This window comes from Octopus sinensis, linkage group LG14 (assembly GCF_006345805.1).
Source record: "Octopus sinensis linkage group LG14, ASM634580v1, whole genome shotgun sequence".
Lineage (NCBI taxonomy): Eukaryota > Metazoa > Mollusca > Cephalopoda > Octopoda > Octopodidae > Octopus > Octopus sinensis.
This window is the reverse complement of record NC_043010.1, coordinates 29,710,891-29,725,552: the sequence shown is the minus strand read 5'-3', so window position 1 is coordinate 29,725,552 and position 14,662 is coordinate 29,710,891. Positions and strand designations below refer to the sequence as shown.

At 34.7% G+C, this 14,662-nt stretch overlaps 1 protein-coding gene across 4 annotated transcripts in view; it reads left to right on the top strand.

Annotated features, from left to right (window-relative positions):
- LOC115218766 (endothelial zinc finger protein induced by tumor necrosis factor alpha-like) overlaps positions 1–5,396 on the top strand; it is a 19,634-nt gene extending 14,238 nt beyond the window's left edge. For all 4 annotated transcript variants that reach the window (XM_036508797.1, XM_036508795.1, XM_029788693.2 and 1 more), the window contains exon 2: positions 2,152–5,396. In XM_036508797.1, coding sequence (XP_036364690.1) covers positions 3,051–5,075 — 2,025 coding nt within the window. In that variant the 5' untranslated portion in view covers positions 2,152–3,050 and the 3' untranslated portion in view covers positions 5,076–5,396. The remainder of the gene's footprint in view (positions 1–2,151) is intronic.
- Positions 5,397–14,662: the final 9,266 nt, after the last annotated feature.

The window sequence follows — 14,662 nt, the reverse complement described above, 5'->3', positions numbered from 1 at the left end:
TGCTGATAAGCATTTTGTCCAGCATGTCAACAATTCTGCCAGATTGCTGCCTTTCTCCCAGACCTAATAATACTTGGGGCTCTCTGTTCTTAATAAAAATACTGTGCACCAGATTGGTGTTGCGGTCTACACTCTCATCAGTATTAAAAGTAAACAGCATTAAAATTTGTAGATTCCCTAACGCAAGTACTTGATTGGTTCTTTATTTCAACAACCTCAGAGTGACAATAGGCAAAATTGACCTCTGCATTATTTTAACTCAGAATGTTAAAAATAAACAGCAAGGCATTTTGTCTGACGCTATAAAAATTCTGTCAATCTACCACCCAAATATCCATAGGCAGTGATATTATTGGTATCGTTCATTAGTAGTTCTCTAGTAAGGCATAATTTGAAAAAATTTGGTTGTTATTCCTTATTAGTCAAGCAAGCATGTAGGAGACCCCTGTTTGGATTGAGTAGCCTGCAATTTTTAGAACTTTGGTATCTTGAAAATATTTCTTTAGTGTGATGTTTACAAGGTATTTGAACTCCATTATGAAGACAGACCTCCACATTCTTGAAGCTTGATTGTTTGCAATCACATTTTTTGTAAAGTTGTATTCATTAGATTTTGTTTGGCCATTGACTGTCAAGAAGAACGCTGTTTGGAGTGGAAAGAATCCAGTTTCTTCCTTGTACTCTTCATTTCTCATCTACCTACATTAGAGTTGCACAAAGAAAGCAATTCACCCATGAGGTGACATAGAAACTTATAAACTTCAATTATTTGAATGTGATTCCTGCTGTCATTTCCTTTAACAAACAGCTAATTGCAACAGAGCAGACTTTCTCAACTGATAGCATTTCACATTAAAAGAGGATTAATTCTGATTAGATATGCTTTGGAAGGACCAAATATACTAGTGACCACTCTTTAAAATTACAAAATTAAGACAATAGAACCTTATAATTTTGGAGCAAATTTGTGTAAGTTATACATTTCCCAAATGAGGATCCAACCAGATATATTGTTGAATTGAGTTAAGCTGTTAACTTTTCCATTGATAGGTACTAATGTGAAAGAAAACTGACGCACATTGAATATACAGAACCCCTTTCATTGTGGCTTACTTGTTATGGAAACATGACATTTAGTAAGAAGCAGCAGGGTTTCTCTCAGTCTGTCGTCAGTATTCTAGAGTATCTTCATTTCTAATTAACTGTGTACGTTTTATGACTGTTGTACTTCAAATACTCTTTCTCCTGCAGTGATCACAGATATGACGCTGTGCATGAGCAGTTTTTTTAAAAAACTGTATGGTTTTGGATCCATTCCCACTGCATAGCATCTTGGGCAAGTGTCTTCTACAATATCATTAGATCGACCAGTTCCTTGTGAGTGGAATTGAATTGATGGAAACTCTGTGCAAGCTTGGAAGAGAAACCATTCCTGTTCTTGGGTGGCAAGCTTAATCTTTTGCTCAATTTAACTTCCTTCCCCTCTACCTTGGGAGTAGACTCCACAGTAGAGTCCACTCTGTTGTAAACATTTAGGCCAGGTCTCTGGTCAGGGGATATCTTCATCCCACCACCTACAAAATATTTTGGGCACTGTCCTTTCTCATCTTCAAGGCTTTAGTCAATCATATTGACCCCAAAGCTTTTTTCTGTCAATTTTATCAATTGTCAAACTACTGAGTTACAGGGGAAAAAGTGACATAACATAGGCACACACATGCACACATGTGCGAATGCATGCAGCACACACACTCATGTTGGACTTCTGCATAATTATTATTTGCTTAATTTTTCTCCCAATTAGAAACTTCGTAACCACTCAGTGAAGCTGTTTTTTTTTATATAAATCAACATATATTTCATTTTTATGTTAACTTTTAATTTCATAGATCTTTAGACTAATTTTAAAATTTGATATATTTAATCTGTCTTTGGTCTAAAATGACATATATTGTACATATTCAATAATGAAACTGATTGGTGAAATGAATATCTATTATTAATGTTAATGAGTTATATATTCTTGAAATCATATGTAATTATAATTTTGTTTGAAAAAAAATCTTTGTTTTTGAAAAAAAAAATATAAAACAAGAATAATTATATTCTTACAAAATCTTTCACTACATTTATGCTTTCTTTTTCTTTCAGAAAACTCTAAAACTCTTGGAAAAGAATTATCACTGCTACTTTGATGTTAGGCAGATAATTATATACACACACACACACATATATATATATATATGATGGAAGCTTCAGTACACCACTTTTATACTTCTGTTTCCTACACACTGCCTTGTTACATTCTATACCTGAAAGAGAAAAAAAAATTTCATTGAAAGATTTTGGTACCCTTTTAAAGAATTTTATAACTAAAGTCTTCAAATGATCTCTTTATCTAAACTTACAAGGATGAAAATAGCAAAAGTTGCACTTTGCAAAAACCAATTTATTAAGGTACTGAATGTCTCCACTAATACTCTCACAAAAATCTATAACTCCATATACCAGGCTATTTAACAATAGCGTTTCAGTTGCTTGCTTACTATTCTTCACTTTGATCACAAACCTACATCGCAAAGCTTCATATTCTTTTTTAATTCTGCGGAGCCTAAATTTTGCAACTTGGCCTGATAAATTTCCTGTTAAATGGATCTTACATCCTTTTTATCTTTCTAATGATTAACTATACGGATCACTAATTACATCCAATCACAGAAGATGACAGATGTAATATATCTTCTCCATGGAAATTTGACAGAGTAGTAAAGGAATATTTTTTTTTTTTACGGAAATATTTCATACAACCATAACTTTTCACTTGAACAACATTTGAAGATATGACTGTCAAAAAGTAATGACAAAAAAACTTTTCACGAAATGACAAGCTTTTGTTATGTAAATTAATTTTTATTGGTGGATAAAAACATATTGTTATATCAGTTTGGACGTCTAAGAAACAAACTTGTCACAAGCTAACACCCAACCACTTGGCCAAATTTCATGTTTGGAAGCTCCTTCATTAGAATAGAAAACATATACTAATTATCATGTACCAGGAACCAGCGTCTTCATATTCTGTTGGTAAACAAATGTCCTCAACTGACAATTATAGTCGGACAATTTTACCAGAAGACAACTGGAAAACTACATCATCTGGCACAACCTCTAGTACTTCTGGCACAGTTAGTACTTCTGACACACCTAGTACATCTGGTATAGCTAGTACATCTGGTACCTCGAGTTCATATTATGGGATATCGCACCACCGAAAATCATTTCTGCATCGATTTGGAGAAAGCACCAAAGCCTTTAAGTGTGAAATCTGTCGTAAAGCATTCTCACGACGAGCAAACTTGAGAAACCATGAACGGGACCATGCCACAGAGAGTTTCAAAAACTTGGCTTGTGGTTTCTGTGGCAAAGTGTTCAGCCAACGAGCTCACCTGCTGAGCCATGAACGTGTTCACACTGGTGAACGTCCATTCTCTTGTGCAATATGTTCAAAGTCATTTAATCAAAGAGCACATTTGCAAAACCATGAACGTATTCATACAGGCATAAAACCTTATGCGTGTTATGTTTGTCGAAAGGCATTCAGCCAGAGGGCACACCTCATCTGTCATGAACGGATTCACAGTGGAATAAAACCATATGTCTGTGTTGTTTGTTGCAAAGCATTCAGCCAGCAAGCCCATCTTATCATCCATGAACGCATTCACAGTGGAGTGAAACCTTACCAGTGCAGCATTTGTTCGAAAGCATTCAGCCAGCGTGTGCATTTAACTAATCACGAGTGTGTCCATAGTGGTCAGAAGCCATATTCTTGCTTTGTGTGCTCCAAAACGTTTAGTCAAAAGATTCATCTCCAGAACCATGAAAGAATTCACTGTGGAGAAAAACCATTCAAGTGTTCCATATGTGACAAAGCCTTTGCACAGAGTGCAAACCTGAAAAAGCATGAATGTATGCACATGGGTTTGAAAAGATTCCAATGTGATATCTGCAGTAAAGAATTCACGCAGAGAGTGCATTTAATCAATCATGCATGCACGCACACAAAATGTAAATTGTTTTACTGTGAGGTGTGCAAAAAGGGTTTCACTCAGCGAGCCAACTTAACCATTCACCTTCTCGTTCATTCTGGAGAGAAGCCGTTCAAGTGTGACACATGTCAGCGTGGATTCAGCCAGAGAGCAAACCTAAAAAAGCATGAGTATACACACACAGCTGACAAACCATTCAGCTGTGCTGTATGCAGTAAAGGGTTTACTCAACGGGTAAACATGCAAAAACACATGCGCTCTCACACTCGTGAAGAAGTCAGTCGAGCAATGCCACCTGAGCAGCTGCCAAAGGACACATCTACAACAAGCATGTCATCGTCACGGCAACAGTCGCATCACCATCATCACCACCACCACCATCACCGTAATCATGGTCATCACCACAACCAACACCACCACCATCACCAACAGCATCAACAACAGCAGCAACAACAGCAGCAACATCACCAGCAGCAGCAGCAACAGCAGCAGCCACAACAGCAGCAGCAGCAGCACCATTCATCTTCTGCTAGGGAAAACCCGAATTCAAACACCTCTCATAATTCTAATTCGTCAACAAGTGTAAGTACAACATTGTCAACTGCAGCTAATGTAGTGTCTAGTTCTACTTCTGTTGCCACTGCTGCTACTGCTGCTGGAGCTGCTACAGTAACTGTACCAGTTTACTCCTCAAGCATCTCCTCCACACCAACTATGAATGCATCATTAACTTCACACAACTCTATGTCATCCGTTCCAGCCACACCGCCACCAACACCAAGCCCATCATCTCATGCTCACTCCCGCTCAGCTGCACTTCGTTTGCAGCCCCTTGCATTGTCTTCGTCCTGGATGTCTTCGACCTGGGAATCGTGGGAATCCAATTATGGTTGGTCTCGCGGCTTCCAAGTCCCGCCAAGGTGGAGCTCGAGCTGGGCAAACTCCTCATCAAATCTGTCATGCGGGGTGAGGCAGAGCAAACAGCAGAACAATCGGTCACAAAACAGCCAGCAGGCTGGTGTCATCTAAATTTATTCAGGAATTTAATGGTGAGTTTGAAATGATTAATTACACAGGGTGACGCTATTTAAAATGTTTATTAAAAAAAAAATAATAGATGATCAAATCAGGTCATTTTAACTTTAACAACAAGGAAGACTCTCAACCATCTACAATATGTGCAAAAATTTGACTATATATATATATATATATATATATATATTAAAATATGTAACTTGGGAGTGAGATGTAATCTCTCAACTCATCTACGAAAGCAGCAACAACCTATTTGACCCAAACCAGTCTGGAAAGCAGATAAAAAAACTTTGATGATAGTGCAAATTTTTCTACAACAAAAAAAAAATGAATATGAGCACTCAATACATTGTGTATTGCCATTGTCATGGCAACAATCTCATCATCATCATCACCATAATCTTGCTCATCACCACAACCAACACCACCACCAACTGCAGCAACAAAATCACCAGCAGCAACCACAACAGCAGCAGCAGCACCATTCATCTTTTGCAAGGGAAAACCCAAATTCAAACACTTCTCAATAATTGTAATTTATTTATAATGTAGTAGATACATCATAACACTATTTTTACTTGACTCTAAGTTTCATGATTGTAGAGCATTCTTCACATGGTCAGGGCTGGAGGGAGAAACTTTCACTTCTATCATATCTGTTTTAAGAATGATCACCTCAGCACAAATGTCAAAGTCATGATAGTCTTATTTACCTATTTACACATACACACAAACACATATATTGATATATGCATATATATATATACACCTATACACACATATTCTAATGCATATGCATATATGTGTATATATTTATAATGTGTGTATTATAGATGCATACATTATATATATATAAAAGATGTTTACATACGATATATATATATTTATATATATATATATATATATATATAATATACATCTACATGTATATGTATGAATATATAAGTATGTATATATATATACACACTTATGGCTGAAGATTGACTGATCCATACATACATACACACACACACACATACATACATACATGTATATATGTTTATATAATTGCACATGCAAACATATACACACATACTACAATTACATCGTTGGAACAGTAATTTATTTATGTATTTTTTGTTATACAATTTATTTTTAAGCTGAATCTCTATCCTGCCATTAACCCCTTTCTTCTAAAATAGTTGAAGAATCTGGGGTGTAGGAATTGGGCCAGTATTGGAACTTTTAACTTCTTGCTCTCTATCTTATGATCTCTGAAATTTAAGAATCTTGTGTTAACTGGGCTCTTATTATTTACTCTGACTCTGCCACCACCACAATGCCAAGACTATCAATATCAGAATCATCTTCACAACCACCACTACAACCATTACTACAACCTCCAATGCCACCACCACAACCATCTTCTGCAACCATAACCCCAAGACCAATACCAGCATCATATTCAAAATCACCAATTTCACCACCACTACACTCTGCAATGTCTCCATCACTACCATCCATGAGACATCCTAACATTATCAATGCTACTACTACCATCATCATCAACATCATCCACTGCCACCACCTCTACAAAAACACCAACAATATCATTGCTGCCATCATGCACATCCACTGTCACCACTACACCACCACCACCACCACCACTGCCATGATAACCACATCTACCACCTCCAACACCATTGCCACCACTATCTATGAGACATCCTAAGTTAGATTCTACTTTCACTTTCTAGTTGCTCTTTGAGTTTATTATATCTAATCTATCTCTCTAAAAGATGCAAACCAAGTAGCATTAAATGGAGAATGGATGTGAGCAGAAAGAGAGTAAGTTCCATTCCAGTTTACAACAATTATAGAATTATTCTCAAACCATAAATGAATGGTGGAGAGGAGTGAAGGAGGAGTCATGTTTCCTCTGAGAGGTTACAGAAGTATTATTACACTGTTGTTAGAATAGCTGTGGAAAATGTAAGTTGAAATCAAATTTGATGCTAAATTCTTTTATAGTCATGTTCCCAATGAAATACACATAATCAATTTGAACAGTCTTAGTAAAATAACTACTTTCTTTAATTATTAATCAGGTGTTTGGATCAACAAAATTATGAGATAAAGGTGAGAAGGTCAGTAGAGTGTCTATCTGCTTGCAACTATATAGATACTTAAAATAATGAGTGAAAGCATGGTATACATTACTAAGTCATACTCGCTTGCAGGCAGTCACTATGATTTTTTTTATCTGCACATATATATGCGATGAAACATTGATGTTTCATTGTATATTTGGACATAACAAGTAATTCTTCATTGTCAAACTGTCCAACCCATGCCAGCATGAAACATGGATGTTAAATGATGATGACTACATGATGACACTTCACATCATTGAAACATTGGGAATAGGAACTAGATCATCTGATGATGTTAACACATGACAGAGTGGCTTCCTCTCCATGTAGTGAGGAAGATTTTAATTCATGTTTCTCCCTTTAGCATTTAAACCGGCCATAGCTGGCCTAAATATTCTACCTGTTTTATGTCCAAACTGGTCAGGTCTGGCTTCATGCACCTATCCTAGAAAGTCAATCTAAAAATAAGCAATCACATCAATGAAATCTCAAGGCTACAGGAAATGCATGATTAATTCAAAACAATCTGAATGCTAAAGAGTTAAGATGAAACAAGAATTGAACACTGGTTTTTAACAGTGATATCAGAAATCTTTTAAATTGAATTACATTACTCTTAATATTGAAACAAACTACTGTAACAATGTGAAACAAAATAATTGCATTCTTATTTGAACCAAAATCCATCATTCTCAGTATCATAAATAAAGGTGTGCAGCCAGTCGCACCTCAGTGCTTACAGGTTTGTCTTGTCTAATAGATGGAAGATTACTGAACATAAGACACTTGGGTCACTCAGCCAAGTTTCAGCTGAGCAATATATGTGAAAGTTCTGGAAATTTGTGACCTTTTTGTATTTCAAATAATGTGCAAGTCTGAGAATAATATACATTGTAGGATACAGACATACAACTAAACTTATATATTTTAGATTTTCTCAAAAAGTCTAAACAATTGCTGGCTAATATAACTAGCTTCTCTATTACTGCCTGTGTCTCTCCTCTCTTTGTCATTCTATCTACAGATAGGTTTGTGTGTGTAGTTCTTATATATACACATTCATACATTACCACTTTTACTTGTTTCAGTTATTGAACTGTGGCCATGATGGGGCACCACCTTGAAAGGTTTAGTCAAACTAATTGCGCCCACTACATATTTTTAAGTTTGATATTTATCAGTGTCTTTTGCTAAACCGTGAAGTTGCAAGGACATAAACAAAAGAACACCAATTGTTAATTTGTGATAGGGACAAATACATTTTTTGTAAGGTGGTTGGTGTTAAATCCAGACACAGAAACTTATGTTGCAAACAGAAAGTATGAACAAAATGTAGTCCTGCAACCCGGTTGGGAGTGGAGGTGGAGGTACTGGCTCAGTTCTGCCCAACAAATGCCAGCATAGAAAAGTGATGATAATGTGGATCATAAATATATATTTTTTAATATTTTTTTTGCGAACAACCTGCAGATGCAAATGTTACCTGTTGAAAGCTCTGCATACCAGATGCGAGCAAGTTTATGAGGCCATTAGGAGAGAATGCCTGCCATTTCGGGACCTATCTCTTGACAGCATCATTGGACACCCCTCACTGAAATGAGACCCTGCTTGCTAGATCAAGCTTCAGGTTTCACTCAATATTCATCTAGCCATTGCTCATTGTTGCTTTTTAACCAAATCCCGCGGTTTGCCTTTTCCACTGTAGTTTGGATATTACTCATAGTGGTATTTGCTTTACAATGAATTAGGTCAATGATAGCAATAGTTGCTTCACACTGTGTCCAACAAACCCTCTACATCCAACTTTGATTGAAAAATGCTCTGCTTTCCAGCCTGTGTCTTCACATTCCTTGAGGAGGTTTTCATAACAGCCAATCTTTTGAGCTCAAGTGGCATCCATGTTATCTTCATGAGGAACTCAACTAGATTTACCATTTTCTTTCTTTTACACCATATTATGATATAAACACACACACACGCGTTTATATATATATGTGTGTGTGTGTGTGTGTATATATATATATATATTTATCATGATCATCATCATCATCACTTTTTGGTCCTGGCATCTGTTTGGCAAGACTGAGTTAGTTCTTATTGACATTTACTTCCCCACTCTACCTAGCCCAACTATATTTTGGAGTTGACTACTTCAAGTTTCTTATTTCTTTGCATCCATCAATTAATGATAATATAGTATATCTTGTATATAATATAACAATCAAAACAGGAGAAAAAATTTTTGGTATTATTTATTCACCATTACACATGTTTCATTTGCTAATAGGGGTTACAAAATTGTATTTGACAGAGAAACATGTAAGATATCTTCTGTTAGAAAGTCTTCAGACAGAAAATCAGAGAGTATTATCATGCTGAGTGAAAAGTAAGCAACGTTTTGAAACATGAAATTCATCACAATATATTTCAACAATGCGGAAATTTTATTCATCAAAGTAAGTACCATTACAACCAACACATTTGTGCCAATGAGTTACAAGTTTGTTTATTCTGGTAACATAAAAATCTGGAATTCTGGAGCTGATAAACTCTTTGAACACACTTTCAGCATCGGTTTGATTTATGAACTCTTTCTCTCTCAGGAAACCATCAAGGTGCTTGAAAAAGTGGTAGTCGGTAGGAGAAAGGTCTGGGGAATAAGTTGGGTGGGGAAGAAATTCATAGTCAAGTTCCTTCAACTTTAGGAGCATCATTAGTGAAACATGTGGTCAAGCATTGTTATGAAGAATGATTGGCCCTCTTCTGTTGACCAGTCTGGGACAGAGGAGTAGCAGTTTTTCGTCCATTTTGGCAATTTCATGACAATATGTTTCTGCAGTAATGGTTTTTCCAGATTTTAAAAAGTTATAATGGATGATTCCAAAAGTACACCACCAAACAGTCACCATAACCTTTTTTTTTGAAGAGCTTGGGTTTAGGGAAGGTTTCGGTGCTTCATTTTAGTCCAACCACTGCAAAAAACGTTTTTTATTGTTGTACAGAATCCACTTTTCATTGCAAGTTACAATATGGTCAAGAAATGGATTGGTCTGGTTGCGGAGAAGAAGCAATGAGCATTTTCTGATTTTCATTCAAATTTGTGAAGCTTTTTTGATTTTCTGATTGCATGCAAATGGTTGCAGGCAGTTTTCTGGTTAACTTGAAGTTCTTTTGCCAGTTCTCAAGTGGTTTTATTTGGATCTTTCTCAATAACAGTCTTTAATTGACTGTCGTTGATGACAGATGGGCAGCCACCATGCTCACAATCTGCAAAATCGTTTAAACCATTTTCAAGCTGACCTCTCACTGGTCATTTCCTTACCATAGGTTTCATTGATATCACGAACAGTTTCAGCTGCTTTACATCCTTTTTTGGAGTTGAATAGCAAAACTGCTCAAATATTGCGCTTTCACAGTTCCATTCTAGATGATTGTAACAATGGTGAAAAAAATATAAATGTTAATTTATTGATGCATTTGGGCAAGTCTATATCTGTGTTATCAGACAACTGCAAAAAAATGTTTAACAAAAATTTTGTTAAACATTCTTTTGTTAAACATTTTCAAAATTCTGCAAAAATCTGGTACAAATTCTTCATGGTTCAAAACGTTGCTTATTTTTTATTCAACTTGATAATTGATTTGCTGTCTGAGGAACTTTTAATAAGAGATATTTTATAATTTTCTCTTACATGTATAATATTTTAACTCCTATTAGAAAATGAAACATGTGCAATGGTGAATAAATAATAAAAAAAATATTTTCCAGTCTACTGTTTCTGTTTTGATGTGTAATTACTCTGCAAATATTATTTTCCAATATTTTTCTACTCTTATACATGCCTCACACAATTATAATATCTACATACAATGTTGGCATACTGGAATATGCAGGTGTGCTTCACGAGGACACAGCTTCAATTACAACCCTATCTACATACTATATATGTGTGTGTGTGTGTATATATATATATATATATGCACACATACAGAAAAGACTGATAGAAGGCACAGGCACATAGTTCCCTTCTTAATCATATGGTTTTGAGTTCAGTCCCAGTGCATGGCAACTTCACCAAGTATCTCTTATGATAGCCAAGATTGACCAAATCCTTGTGACTGAATTTGATAGATGGAACCTGTAAGAAATCTATCTATATAATATGTGTGTATATCTGTTTATGTTTGTGCTCTATAAAAGTTGCAAGCTACAAACATTGCTGTTTTCATTTCTCTGGTTGACAAATTGTCTGCTTACTTCAAGCCTTTCAAGACATGTGTAATTAAAGAGATTCCTTATTTAAAACACAGTCAAGTGTTAATGACAGGAAAGGCATCTGGTTGTGAAAGAATACTTCAATCATTTTTTCATTTAAAACATACTTAACTTGAAAAACATGTAAATCAAACAAGACATTCAAATACAAACATGGATTTGATGATATATATATATATATATGTGTGTGTGATATATATATATATACATATGATTGAAATATATATATGTATATATATATATATATATATATATATATGATATGTACATATATATATGGGCACAGGAAAAAAAGCGTGTTAATGTCTGGGGGATTTTTTTGGTAGTAGAAAAGGCATTTAACTCCTATTTCTAAATTCGGTGCATGGTGAAGCAATTAGCTGTCCCCTGATTATAATTATAGAATTTTTGTACATATATGATATATATATATATATATATATATATAGAAATGGTAAGACAACAAAAGAATGAAAGAGACCTCGATATTCTATAAATATAATATGTCGCAATTCTCGGAGTTTTATCATGGTTACCAAATAATTGTCGCATATCATATATACAGATATATATATATATATATATGTATATATATATGTGTATGATATATACATTTATATGTATATGTGATATATACATGATACATGTATATATATATATATATATGTATGATATATACATTTATATGTATATGTGATATATATATATGATACATGTATATATATATGCATATATATATATGTGTATGATATATACATTTATATGTATATGTGATATATATATATATGATACATGTATATATATATATGATATATTTATATATGTGTATATATATATGATATATTTATATATATGTATATGTATATATATATATGATAGGTATACATATGTGATATATATGATATATATATATGTATGTATATATAATATATGCAATATATATATATATGATACACACATATATGATGTGTATATATATATGTATGTATATATATATATATATATATATATATATATATATATATATAGTTAATCCAAACATGAAACCAAAGAGAAAACACAACAACGTGAGGACGTGGGACAAGTATAGTGTTATTGGACACTCAGGAAAGGAAAGAAACAAGGAGGATTTAATGTTACAAGCAGAGCTCTTCGTCAGAAACATAGGAAAAGGAAAGATCCAAGGAAGGGAAGACGGTGGAAAAAAAATCGCCAACGATACACACGCGGTCACATATATTTAAAATTATAATTTAGGGTATCTAAGAGATACCACCACGCAGAAAATAGCAGTCAAAACCTGACTCTAAAACCACATTAAATGTTCATATAGCACCAGGAGGGAAGACAAAAAGACAAAGTAAACTAGCAAAAAAAGAAATATGATATATATATATATACATATATATGTATATATACATATATAATTATATATGTGTGTGTATATATATATGATATATGTGTGTGTCTGTATATATATATATATATATGATATATGTGTGTGTATATATATATGATATATATGTGTATATATATATATATGATATTTATAGATTATATGTATACCTATACATATATTTATATATGATATATATATATATCATACATGTACATGCTCACACATATATATATAGGGTACTTGGGCTCAATTTGACAGTTTGCATAAAAGAAGAAGAAAACATCCCATCCAATGGTATTTTAAAGACTCAAAATGTATTAGCAAGATAATGACTGGGAGATAACATTTTACTCTAAGTAGCCACCCTCAGCTTTTACGACTGCTCTAGAATCTAGTACATCTATTCCTCACTGTGTTTCTTGCAATGTCTTCAAACACCCCTTGATCTTGACCACCAGTTTAGCCTTGGTATTGCAGGCAAGGCAGTTGGTATCTTCTTTAGCTGTGCCCTACACATAGTAATCCATGGGATTAAAATCAAGGAAACTAGGAAGCTGGAAATTGGGGTTGGTGAAGTCACTTCTAACTCTTTCTAGAGGTATGGCAAGATGCCAAATCCTGCTGCCACACATGTCCTCTCAGAAGCAACCTTCTCCAACCAGGTTTTGACTACAGTCACAAACAGTTTCACACAGTCATCTGAACTGAGTCTTTGGCCCTGTTCAAAAATGTGAGCCAGCATGACATCACCCTTACTAGAGACATGCCCAAAGACTCACAGTTTGTGGGTACTTGATTTTCATATTTGGGATAGCATAAGGATTGTATGCAAGCCATCTGTTGTTCTAGGTGTTGTGCAAATGGTCCTTGCTGTTCTTTTTATCTACGAAGAACCAGATATTCCCCAGCTCAGTAGAATGTCTTAGCTTGTTCAGCAGTTACTTTGTCTTCAAGAAGTTCTCTTTGGTCTTGGTCTTATATAAATGGTAGAGAAGGCGCTCATTCAGGGCCAACTTCATGGTGGTAGCTCCAACACTCATCTCACTCACAAAAGTCTGGATTGCTTTGCTCAGATTTTTTGTCACCTTGTCTTGCAGGTGTTGGATGAATTATGGCATGTGGATGCAATCAGAACACCTGCTGGCCATGGCTTTGCAGCTATCTGTGTCATATTACAGCCTTTACAATGTTCACAGAGCATATATATATACATACAGGGTGTGGTGAATATGTTGGTGTCTAAATTATGCAAAAATGAAAATAAAATTGTCATCTCATTTATTTTAACATATATTTACTAAAGTTACTTAAAAATATCTTGAAATATTAAAGGGAAGATGAATAGAGGCATTATGTTGCCATCACTAGTGATCACTCCAAAACATGATGTTGACTGGATGTTTAATTTTTATCATTCGGTTCATGCACTGTCCTCAGATCAACACCCAAACACTGTGAAATGTTTGAATTGGAGCTTTCACAGACAGTACCCAACTGACCCTACTATACTGTGTAGCTGACAAAATCAACAACAATGCGCATGTGCAAAATTAAGAATATAAAAAGGCGACAATTTACCCATCACACCCAGTATGTATATATATATATATATATATATATATACACATACACCCACAGGTGTGTGTATGTATGGCAGCATTAGTAACAACATAAAGAAATGCTTTGCTGGTAACATGCAGGGGCAGTAACATTACTGATGCAACCACCACCACTAACACCAGCAGCTCCTGCTTTGACATAGCAACAACAGCAG